General features: G+C 35.8%; 1 protein-coding gene across 6 annotated transcripts in view; it reads left to right on the forward strand.

The window, feature by feature from the left end:
* LOC136843799 (sentrin-specific protease 1-like) overlaps positions 1-12,775 on the forward strand; it is a 91,386-nt gene that overhangs the window by 35,333 nt on the left and 43,278 nt on the right. For all 6 annotated transcript variants that reach the window (XM_067112550.1, XM_067112554.1, XM_067112555.1 and 3 more), the window contains one exon: positions 12,583-12,704. In XM_067112550.1, coding sequence (XP_066968651.1) covers positions 12,583-12,704 — 122 coding nt within the window. The remainder of the gene's footprint in view (positions 1-12,582; positions 12,705-12,775) is intronic.

Genomic DNA, 12,775 nt, shown 5'->3' on the forward strand with positions numbered 1-12,775 from the left:
CTACAATTGAAGGTCCTCATTTTCAGTGGTCACCTTGGAAAGTACTCCCCTTTTACAAGGTCTGTTTCTGTGTCAGTTTTTTTCTTCTTGCAGGCTTTTTAGACAGGACCTCGCAATTTTGTCAGGTCCTCTCCTTTAAAAAAAGGGGGGCACTGTCATTGGGTCTGCTATTAGGCAGGAAGTATTTTCTTAATACAAGCCTATTCAGGTGCTGTTCTAAGCTCATGATCTTAGACGGTGACCACTTACATTATTTTCATTACATGAACTTAGAGGACCTTACTTATGTTCAGGGTAGAATTCTCCTAGTTTTCAACGTTTCTATTTAAGTCTTTAATAGCATAAGAATGATGTTTATTTCTCTGTTACTATTTCACCTGGTGACACGGGACCCGATCCAGAAAAAGGATTTTGACAAAGGAAAAATCTATTTCTGGAGAGGGGCCCGTGTCACCCGGTGACCCACCCCTGTTTTTCATTCTCTCCCTCCTTGATAAACTTCATTCTAGTGAGGTGGGTGCTAACATGGAATGCGGCTAGTGTTGCCTTGTATACAGTCCATGAGTAGTGCATGGGCTTGTATCGGCACCTCTCTCGTTGGGACTTTTGACATTGGGAATCTCTATAGGATAAGGTTCCGTGTTTTGTAGTTCACCCTTTTCCATACACGACTCCATCTAGTGGAGCTCACTCTGGGGGTAGTAACTCCAGCATTTCATTTAGCTTTCTCTGGTATCTAGCAAACGGAATTACCTAGAAATAAGTGCTGAATGGACTATTTCACCCAGGTGACACGGGCCCCTCTCCAGAAATAGATTTTTCCTTTGTCAAAATCCTTTTTTTCTGCTATCTCGGTGACCCCTCATCTTGGCACATGGCAGGTGTTATGGAATACAGTAATGAAGCTGACAATGACAAATGAAAATGTATTAAATCAAGTTGGAATGTGGTGGACTTTATTCCAAAATATGCTTCATTGAATTAATATCCTATCGTAGAATTTGTCACACATTGCTGAATCTTGGATGTTTGACAAATAATCTATGCTTCTACTGTAATTTATTAATGTACCAAATTTTTTGTGTCAAAGGCACATTTTTCTCCTAAAATAAGTCATTGACATTTACAATGTGTTCAAGAGGCCGAAGATAAGGTTTTTATAGGCCTGCCCAAACCCCAGAGGAAGGTTATTTTTTTGCTAAACAGTACTGTACTTATAATTATTGCATATGACCCCTGGATGAAGTCTATGAATTTTATTTATAAATAGTAAATAAACAAGAGCATCATAAAATCAGATATGTGTAGCCTAGTCACAAAGATTCTGCAGAATATTGGAGATGAGCTAACGGGCTATAGTAACTTGTGTGTTGTATACCAGTGCAGTATGAAAGTTTTTCTAGCCTAACCTGTCCAAAAATGCTACAATTATGCAATCCACCCACCTGTTCACAATGTTCTTCTTTTTTAAGATAATCAAGCTTACGACTACAAAAAACCCAAAATAGACGTACAACCCAAAATTAACAACCTAACCATCTACCGCACCACGCTCTTTTCAGCACTCCTGCTTACATTTGTTTGCATTTTGCTCCCTCCCACCATTTGTCATCCTATCACTTCACTTCCTATGACGTCACAACAAGAACAGATGCTTTTAAACATAAAGAATGATTTGCTCTGAAAACATCTTATAAGTTTAAACGTGCTTTTTATACATTTCATAACGCCCATACCGTTTCACTGATATAGAAAATAAAAATAAAATAATAATGATTAGCCTTCTAAAACTAACACTTATTTCCTTCTCCCTCCCCTCCAACCTCCTCTTATCCTAATCCCCTCTAATCTCCCTTATTCTCCAGTTCTTTACCCTCTACGTAATTTCTAATAGTTTCCCCTGAAACTCCAGCTTTAGCCAATACATCAGCTATTTGATGCTTTCCTTTTATCCATCTCACCTCCTTTATTTCTCCAGATTCTGTTGTTTCTCTTATTGCTGCAATATTAATTTTTAATCTCTTACTACTTACTCTAGTACATGATGTTATTGCACTCATTAGGGTTTTACTATCAGTTTTAACCAATGCTTCTAATTTTCTCCCTCCTACTATCTCTTCCCACAAATGTTTGAAATATATCAGTCCTTCTTGGCCTCCCCCACACTCAGAGCTTCTGCTTCAATGGTGGACTTTGCTACTCTTTTGTATTTTCTGGATTTCCACCATATGGGACTTCTCTTACCATCTGTCAAAGATATCACATAATCTAATTGTGTATGACCATCTTTAATATTCCCAAATGAAGCATCTGCATAGGCTTCCCAATAAATCCTTTCTTCTTCTAACTCACTTATTATCACTTTTCCAATTATGCTCTTAGTTTTTCTCACTATTTTAATCAGCTTTTTCATATCTTGAGTCATTCCTTCTTTAAAAGCTTTACTTAATTCCCTAACATCATATAATATTTCTGGCATGGTATGTAGCAATACCCAATTCAACTGTCCTACCACTGATTTATATTCTGTTAACTCCTTTTGTCCTAATACTCTTATTACCTGTAAGTCTTCTAGCTTCTGATTCTCATATAGAATTTATATGCTGCCACTGATTAAGACAAATTCCATTTTCCTTATGCTCTACTGTTACTCCTATATACTTAAAACTTTTACTTTCTTCTTCTCGTACTTACTTACTTGTTCTTGTACTTGCAATTCCCCTTTCAGTTTCCCAATTGTTTCCTTTAAAAATCCTTCACTTTCTCCATAGCAAAAATCATATACATGTGTACATAAAATACCATTCAGTTTATTGTCTTTCCTCCAAAAGAATATATTAGGTTCTAATCTACTTCTCTCGCCTTTAAGCTCCTCCACCACTTTTACCACTTTACAATACCATGCCTTTGCTGCATCCTTGAGCCCTTAAACAGTTTTCTTCAATTTCCATAATCCACTCCAACCATCTTCATTAGGTGTTTTTAAATATACCTCTCGTATTTCATCACCTTGTAGATGCACAGTTTTTACATCTAATGTGTAACAATTCCAATCTTTCAGTTTTATTACTTGTCAAACAAAATTTTTAAAACGTTAACAGTTGTTTTATTACTGTAAACATCTTTTTCCCATTCAGTATTTCTTTTTCAAAACCTTTTTTGCTACCAATCTTGCTTTACATATCCTTTCCCCCCCCTTTTACCTTTTCAGTTACTATCCATCTTGTAGATATAGCTTTTTGTCCAACGTCATTTACCTCCTCATATACCTTGTTTTCTCTCCAACTTTGCAGTTCTTTTTCTTTAGCTTCAATTACACTTCTATTTTCAAATCCTAGCAAAACCTCTTCTTCATCTTCAATTTTTTCTACATGACTATAATCTCTTAAGTTAACCCATCCCTTGTCACCTGACTGTGAGTCTTCTACATTGTACAAATCAGCCCAAGATTTGCTTGATCTTTTTCCTGCAAGACTTGAATATAGTCCACTCTTCTACTTGTCCTGTATTTTTGTTTATAGCTGTAACTCTATTTCTCTTTTTGAATTTGGGTATCTCTTCTATTAACTCATCTTCCATTACCTCACTTTCTTCTTCTGTTACCTCACTTTCCCCTTCATCTTCCAGTGTTTCCTCTGCCAAATCTCTTTCTATAGTCTCTTCTATATCTGCATTCCTTCTCCAGCCCATTATCATCTCCTTTCCTTCCTGCCCATCTATATTCCCTTCCTTTGATGCACAGGATTCATCCTTCACAGTGTGTGTTTTGTCTATTTTAGGTATCTTTTCTTTTTCTGGTGATAGTCTTTGAATCCTAGTAACATGTATTCTAGCTACTTCTCTTAGAGAATCCCCATGTTTAACCACTACTGTTTTACCCGATACTCCCACTACCTGAGCAGGTCCTCTCCATTCATTTTCATTTTCTCTCTTATAGAATACCTCATCTCCCACTACTGCTTCTTCAAATTTATGTTCTCTGACATTTTTGTTTAAAGCAATTCTTATTTTATTACAAGACTCATTTTTGATAAACACTTCTCTGGCCTTATGCATTGCATTCAGTGTATCCCTTACTATGGTTTCTTCCATACCTTTCTCTCTGCTTGCAGGACTTGAACTTTCTTCTTCCATTAAATTTGGCAAAGAAGGGTTTTTCCCAAATACTAATTGGTTAGGGGAGAAATCAGTTCCTAGCACTCACTACCCATCTTAAGGCTATGGACCAATCCACTTCCTCATCATCATTCATCCTTCTTAAGCTTTCTTTGATTATGCCTACTGTCTTTCCACACAATCCATTGCTCCATGGAGATTCAGATGCTGTGGCCAATACTTTAATATTCCATCTTTCTTTCCTCCTCTTTTTCATTTTGAAATTCTCCCCCTTTGTCTGATTATTTTAGAAGGTGCTCCAAATATACCAAACCACCCATCAAAAAGTGTCTTTATAATAGTTTCTGGTTTCTTGTCTTTTATCCAAAAAGCCTGACCATTGCCCATATCTACCATTACCAAGAACTTTCTCTCTTCTGTCTGTCCCACATCCATTGCTACAACTTCATTAAATGTTTTACTCTTAACCCACCAAAGGTTTAATATTCCAGCACCCCAGACCTGGGAAACTTTGAGGTCTGCAAAAAAAAAAATCACATCAATGGAAAGAGAATCACAATCCATTTACACTTTTCATTTTGAAAATGAAAATTTCCTTTGGGCTTCATTCTCCTCTTATATATTTTTCTAATAAATAAAATCATTGTATTTTGTAAATTTTATTAACTGTTCACACAGTATCAAAACATAAGAAATAAAAAGTGTCTTTATTCAGTAATAGTTTCTGGTATTTCTTGTCTTTTTCTTTGTAAAATTACATTCAAAAGCCATAAAAGACAAAACAAAAAACAACAGCAACCCCTTGCCATATCTACCATTAAAAGACTCAAGAACTTTCTCAAGCATTCTGTCTGGCTAACTCCACATCCATTGCCATACAACTTCATTAAAATGTTTTTTCTCATTATTAAAACAGTCCCTTCACTACTGGTTTTAGCTGGGTTTCTTTAAGAAGAAAAGCCTGATTCTGGTTTATCTTTATCTTTACCTACCTCACAACTTGCAATTAAGTCTGCTAGTAACTTTTTTATTTCCTCTTTTTCTTTCCCTCTCAAACCATCTTGCCATATCTACCATTGCCAAGAACTTTCTCTCCTCTATCTCTCCCACATCCATTGCTACAACTTCATTAAATGTTTTACTCTAAGAAGAAAATCCCAATACTGGTTTAGCTGGTTTCTTTTATATCTTTTACATGCCTCACAACTTGCAATAAAGTCTGTTAGTAACTTTTTTATTTCCTCTTTTTCTTTCCCTCTCAAACCATCACTCCACTGTTAGCTTCCATATTTTATCTCCACTTCTGTGACCAAATTGTAGATCTAACTTCATTATTGCACCTTTAATTTCCCTTAGAGTCTTTCCCTTCCATCCCTCCAGTAACAATTCTTCTACCTTCCTCCTCAAAATTGGTATTCTTAAGTGGCCCTGTTTGTCTTCTCTTAACTTTACCTTCATTTCCCCTAATACTTCTATTTTAACACAATTCTCTTTTAAATTTATAGTCATACCCATTTTACTCATGGTTTTCTTACCTATTAATCATGGTACATCATCTTGCAAAATTTCTGTCTTCAAGTAAAACTTTTTGTTTTTCAATATCCCTGGTATTTCTGTTACTCCTTTCAGCTTGCATGATGACTCACCAAAATTAAATATTTTATTAGACTCTTTCTTAGTATCATTCATTCTCCTCAACTCTTCCTGATTCAAACTCATAACAATGCGTGCTAGTCACAATTCCCCACAAACTGTTGACTTACATCCTGTGTCTAAAATTGCATCAACCTCTTCCCAAGATTCTTCTTCTATTTTACGAACTCTCATATATAAACTTTTTCTTCTTCTCCAGTTTCTGATTTCTTCTTATTTTGAAAATTCTGAGGACAATCTCTAGCCCAATGCCATTCCGATTTGCTTGTTGCGCACAGTGTTACTTTCCCTTCTCTATTTATAGGATTTCTTCCACCTCTACCTCGATTCACTTTTCCCCGATATCTTTGGTTTTCCTCCCTTTCCCAAAATTCTTATAACCCTCTGATCCCAACCATTCCCCCTCCTCTTTATTCCCTAATCCCTCAGATATTCTTTTCATTATCCGTGACACTGTTTTATATTCCAACTTTCCTTGACCACAAGCTACTAATAACATTTGTTTTTGATTTTCTGTGAGATTTGCTTGTTCTAGTACATAAAAACCTTTTGCTTCCCCTTCAAGCATGCTTTTCCCGATCACTCTACTACACTCTGACCCTGCCTTTTCATACCTAATTATAAAATCTGTCATCTTTTCACTAGATTCTCTTTCTATTTCAAAATAGTTTTTGCATTTTACTGTAATTTTCCATTAACGTATCTTTTAGATACACTTCTTCTAGTTTGGATAGGATTATCTTTGAACCCTCTTTATCCTTAAGTTCATCTCTGTCTATTCCTTCAGTTACTTCTAAAGCTTTTCCTTTTAAGCTCATTCTTATCTCTATCCCTGGATATTTCACTTCTTCTCCACACACCACAAGCCAGTCTTCGACTTGTCTTCTCCATCCTTTATAATCGCCCTGTGTCCTGCTAAATCTCGGACAGTCTCTTCTCCATTTCATCTCCCAAAGTTTACCATCAGATCTGTCCATTTTTAACCAACCACGCTCTGCTACCACTTGAAAGTTTTTCTAGCCTAACCTGTCCAAAAATGCTATAATTACACAATCCACCCACCTATTCACGTTGTTCTTCTTTTATAATATAATCCAGCTTACGACTACAAAAAACCACAAAACAGACTTACAACCCAAAATTAACAACCTGACCATCAGAGAGCTCTCTCTACAGCACCACACTCTTTTTAACACTCCTGCCCACATTTGTTTATATTTTGTTCCCTCCCACCATTTGTCATCCTATGATGTCACACCACGAACAGATACTTTTAAACGTAAAGAATGCTTTGCTATAAAAACTACTTATAAAACTAAACATGTGGTATTGCAATACACTCCCTGAACACCTGAATTAGCCCTGGTTACCCACCAGCCCGAACTATCCCCGTAACTTTTTACCCACTAATTGGGTAATTAAATGTCAGCGTTACCAACGCTTACAGGAAACCTTGTCAAGGTGAGTTCCCTGAAGTATTGTTGGTAACGCTGCTGCAAGTCCCAGCTGCACGAGGCCGGGTTCCCCAATTGCTGTTTGTTTGCCTTGCTGCATGGATGTTTCCTGCTTCAGGCGAATTTTTGGTTATTAGCCCGACCCCCATATACTGACCTTTTTGATAATGGATTACGACTTGGACTGGATTTTTCACCCTTTCTCTTGGATTGTTCTGTTGCTTGGCTTTGGATTTCCTCTCCCGTCTAGACTCTGGCTCGTTTTTGGATTCGCGATGGGTAAATTGGATAAGAAGACCCCTTCCTTGGATAACACAGCGGCTTCAACTTCGACTACAAGATCCGTCTAAGAAACGTACATATTTTTCAATAACAAGAACCAATAATGAAACAAAAATGCATACAGATAGAAATAATGGAGCACAGAAAAGTAAATCTCAAGAAGAAATTAATGCTTTAGAAATAAAAACTAAAATGGTAAAAAATAAAGAAACAGGTACAAATGGGACGGATAATATTTTATCCAATTCATTTGAAATATTAATGCAAATAGGAAAATGGGGATAATACTATGGAAGTAGCAGAGGAGGGTTGTGATGGATTGGAAATTAAAGATAAAAAAAGGCCTTTGGAGAGAACACCACCCAAAACAAAGAAACCAACTATTATTAGAGAAACATCGGTTAAACCAAAAGATAAAGGATTTGAAGAAAGAACAAAAACAAAAACAAGCTAAGAATATACCTTTATCTCCTAAAATAATAGGAAAACCTGTGAAGGCAGATATCCAAAACACTGAAGAAATGAAAGACCCATACCATAGATAACAATGATTATGTCAAGGGAGAAGAGATTACTCCATCTCCAGTAATTTGTACAAGAACAAATGAAAAAAGAAATATACATGATAATACATGTGCATGTAATGATTGTTTCATTGAATTATGCAATAATAACAAAAACATAACAAACAATGTTTTAACAAACATTATAAGAAATTTTATGAAATATAGGAAAAAAGAAACCATGGATTTGAGTAGCCTGCCCATGAAAAAGGTTGCATGTGCATTGAGCACTTAGTATATTATAAAGAAAAAAAAATCCAAGTTGATAACAAAAAAGAAAGTAAAACTCAACTGCTATAACATAATATTTTCAATAGCTACATTATACAATGGAACGTAAATGGTCTACAGACCAGATTACACCAAGGCGAAATACAAAGATTACTAAAAGAATGCGAACCAATGATATTATGTTTACAACATGTCAACAAAATATTATCAGCAATAGGTCAATATACCTTAGCATCTAGAGAGGAAGAAGGAAGAAGGAAATTTAGGTACTGCTATATATGTACATAACAAAGTATGTTATGACAATGTACCTCTTAAACTTATGGATCTGCAAATATCGAGCATTAGAATACGAATAAAAATCGATAATTATGTAATTTATACAACTTCTTCTTCTTCTTGTAACATGCTTTTTTCCCATTTTTGTATGGGGTAAGCACGATGCCTTCTTTTGAAGGACTTTTGATTTGGCTTTGGGGTAGACCATAGTCTCGATCGGCTGCCCTGCCTAACATCGCTTAGACCCCGGTAGCGTATGGTACATGTATCATACCAGACCCAACGCCCTTTCTCCCAGCAGCGAGAAGTTGTTGCGCGGGTAGGTCGAGAGTTCGAGACGTGTGAGATGTTTGTTATGTTTTTAGAAGATGTTGGAGTGGCTTTGATTTGTGTGCGTATTTAGTGTGTAACACCCATTTGCTTTTTAAGCAAACCTATCCGTTGATTACATCCATAATCCCGGGGTGTCTACACGGATAGCAAAGTGTCCGCCTCTCTGATCAGTCAGCTGTGGATTTGAACCCGCGCCACAGATCTCTATGAAGTCTGAAGCTGCTGCTGTAACCGACTGTGCCATCGAGGCTCCTATGTAATTTATACAACCAGCCTTATAAAAATTACGACATATATAGATAAACTTAAAGAATTATTTAACAATGCCAAAGAACCTGCATTAATATTAGGTGATTTGAATGCTCACAACCCAATATGGGACTATAATTGCACAAACCCAAATAGAACAGGAAGTAAAAAAGAGGAATTCATAGATTCAAACATGTACTAAATGATAACGAAATCAGCATATATTTTCCAAAAACACATGAAATGTTTTCCTCAGTAGACTTAACTCTATGTACAACAAATGTAGTAGACAGATTTGATTGAATACAGTTGATGACTTGCACACCAGTGATCATTTCCCAGTACAGGCAGTCCCTGGTTATCGGCAGGGGTTCCCTTCTGAGGGTGTGATGATATCTGAAAATCGCCGCTAACCAAAAATCGGCGATTTTCAGGGCTTATCGGCACCAAAAAGCGCTGATTTTCAGTTATTAGCGCCTTTTTAGGTATGTATTGGCGCCGTTAAGTGGAAATCGGCAATTTTCGGTGCCGAAAATTGCCAATGTTCGTCACTAGGCAAGCCCCGTAAAACCGGATCGCTGTTAGCCGAGCCCGCAGTTAACCGGGGACTACCTGTATTAATTTCATTATTACAAAATAATCCTGCCAAGCATGTCCCTCAATATAAAAATAAATAAAGCTGATTGGGAACTATATAAATTCCACACTTGGAATATCCCACCATTTGAGTATGTACAAGCTCACAATGAAACATAGATTTCTTGTTGATTTCATTAAAAATGCTACTGATAAAGCAATACCAAAATCAAAATCTCATCCAACAAAACACAAAGTTCCATGGTGGTCTGAAAAACTAACAGAATTGATAAAAATAAAACATCAAATTGGAAGACGATTACTTAATTTGAATAGCAAGCTCAGAAAATAATTAAAACATTACCAATAGAAGAAAATTTTCAAAAACTAACTATATTATTATTAGAAGTTGATACATTAAAACCTCTTTATAACAAAATATCTGCAAAATTTAAAAAAGAAGGCATTCAAGGAAGAATCATTTCATAGAGGAAATATGTGTCAGATCTCTCTAATAATACGCCCATATAAAAAGTACCGGAAAAATTCAGGAAACTAAATGGTACCCATGTTAAACCACTAGACATGCCATATCAAAAGATGAGAAAAGGATACTTGATCTGAAAGAAATGAGTAATGTAATAGGAGAAAACTTAGCAAAAGTAAGCAGTGATAAAAATTTAGATGAACACTACTGCACAAAGAAAAACAGTACAGTCAGTCCCCGGTTATCAACAATCTTGTTTATTGGCGCTTGTCTAGTGATGAAAATCGGCAATTTTTCGTGCCAGTATGCACCGATTTCCACTTATTGGCACTGATAAGCGAAAAGCGTCAATTTTTGGTTATTGGCGATTTTTGCTTATCGTCATGCCGTTGGAACAGAACCCCCACCAATAACCGGGGACTACCTATACAGAATTAATAACAATGAATTTTGAAACAATAGAGGATATAATAGAAAGTTTATTATGGGAGAGTTAGAATTTGCTCTCTTGAACAGCGATAAATCTGCCCTTGGAGGGGACAATATTTGTTTTGAAATGGTCTGCCACTTAGCACCTTTGATGAAGTCACACTTATTAGAGTTTTATAATCACTTATGGCTTCGAAGTTTATTTCCTGATGAATGGCTTAAAGCTATAACTAGTCCTGCCCCCAGACCTGGAAAGGATCCCAGAATGTAAACAGTTACAGACCAGTTTCTTTAATTAGTTGTTTAGGCAAATTATTAGAGAAATGGTAAATGCTTGACTAACATGGCCCATTCGAGAAAATAAAATTTTGACTCCCACCCAATTTGGGTCACAATGTAACAGATCTACATTGGATTCTCTATCTAACTTAGAAGACCATATACAGAGAGGATTTGAACGAAAACAAATGACTATAGCTGTCTTTTTTGACATTGAAAAGGCATGTGATACTACATGGAAATATGCAATATTAAAAACGTTGCATAAAAACAGCATCTGTGGACATGTACCCAAGTTGATCCAAAACTTTCTGACAAATCTCACTTTTGAAGTGGGAATTGATGATGTATTGTCAAGTAGATTCCATTTAAAATGGTGTTCCACAAGGAAGCATCCTTGGTGGCACACTGTGTAGCAATAAGTGATATCAGTAAAAATCTGCCTATTGTCATTATCTACCTGATAATGCCTCAGTATTTACAGCTGAGTTATGTGGAATAGCATCAGCCATAAAAATAATTAAAGAAGACTCATTTAATAATATTGTGATTTATAGCAACTCCAGAAGCACTATAGAAGCCATTCAAAGTTACAATCCAAAAAATAATATTGTACAACAAATTAAGTTTTCACTCCATAAATTGTATATTACTGTACTGTAATGGAAAAAATATTGAAATATACTGGATCCCTGCCATTGTAGGGATTAAAAGAAATGAAGAGGCTGATAAAGCAGCTAAAGAAATGGTCCACATGGCAAAAGCTAATGTAAACATCCCTATTAGTGGCTATATAAGATAAATAAAAACAATCATTGTAAGTAAATGGCAAAATATATGGAATGAAGAACCTGAAAATAATAAATTAAAACATAAAATCCAGTGTCGGAAAGTGGAGTTCATCATATCAGAGAGAGAGAGAGACACACACAAGTAATTGTGACGCGTCTTTGAATAGACCATACTCGTTTGACACATGGACACTTAATTAAGAGTCCATGTGGCCCTCCTCCTGAATGCCCAGAGTGCAAAGTGTTAGTAACAGTCAAGCATATATTGTGTGAATGTCCAAAATATAACCTACAGCAGTTATCAGATTTTGGAAGTAGATCAATGAAGGAAATTTTGTTAGAATCTTCTGCATTGTCAGTAAATAGTAAAAATACGAAAACCCATAGGCATCTAATGAATTTTAAAACAACTAAATTTTAAAATTTTACCTAACTTATTCTGAATTTTAATATACCTTTTTAATGAGTATATGTGGAAACATGAGTATAAATGTATTTACAGTATTTTGCAAGTGAGTTCCAGTATGAGAGCGTATGCCTTTGTGCAGTTTTTAATTTCATTTTCATTTATTCATCACCATACCAATTAACCTATTTGGTCTCAGTGCTAGGCCTCTGGCCTAGACCTGGCATTTCATCCAGATCCATCGGGCCAGCTCTCTGAGAGCTCATAGTCAGCTCAGTGGTGTGGTTAAACTGTTTTAATAATAATAATAATAATAATAATAATAATAATAATAATAATAATAATAATAATAATAATAATTCCCAACTGGACTTGGTAAGTAAGGCTTTTGTAAAACAATCTCTTTCATTTTATGAAAGCTTTGATTAAATATAAATTTCATTTTCTTCCACAGGCATTTAGACACGAGGAAAAGTTGCAGTACCAGCGACTTTTGCATCAGTTTGCTAATAATCAATTAACTTCAAGCTTAAGTTCAGAAAGGGTGCCTTCCTACGTATCTCTAAGTTCTAACAGGTATATAATTTACTCTCTCTCTCTCTCTCTCTCTCTCTCTCTCTCTCTCTCTCTCTCTCTCTCTCTCTCTC

The sequence above is a fragment of the Macrobrachium rosenbergii genome, chromosome 12, assembly GCF_040412425.1.
Source record: "Macrobrachium rosenbergii isolate ZJJX-2024 chromosome 12, ASM4041242v1, whole genome shotgun sequence".
NCBI lineage: Eukaryota > Metazoa > Arthropoda > Malacostraca > Decapoda > Palaemonidae > Macrobrachium > Macrobrachium rosenbergii.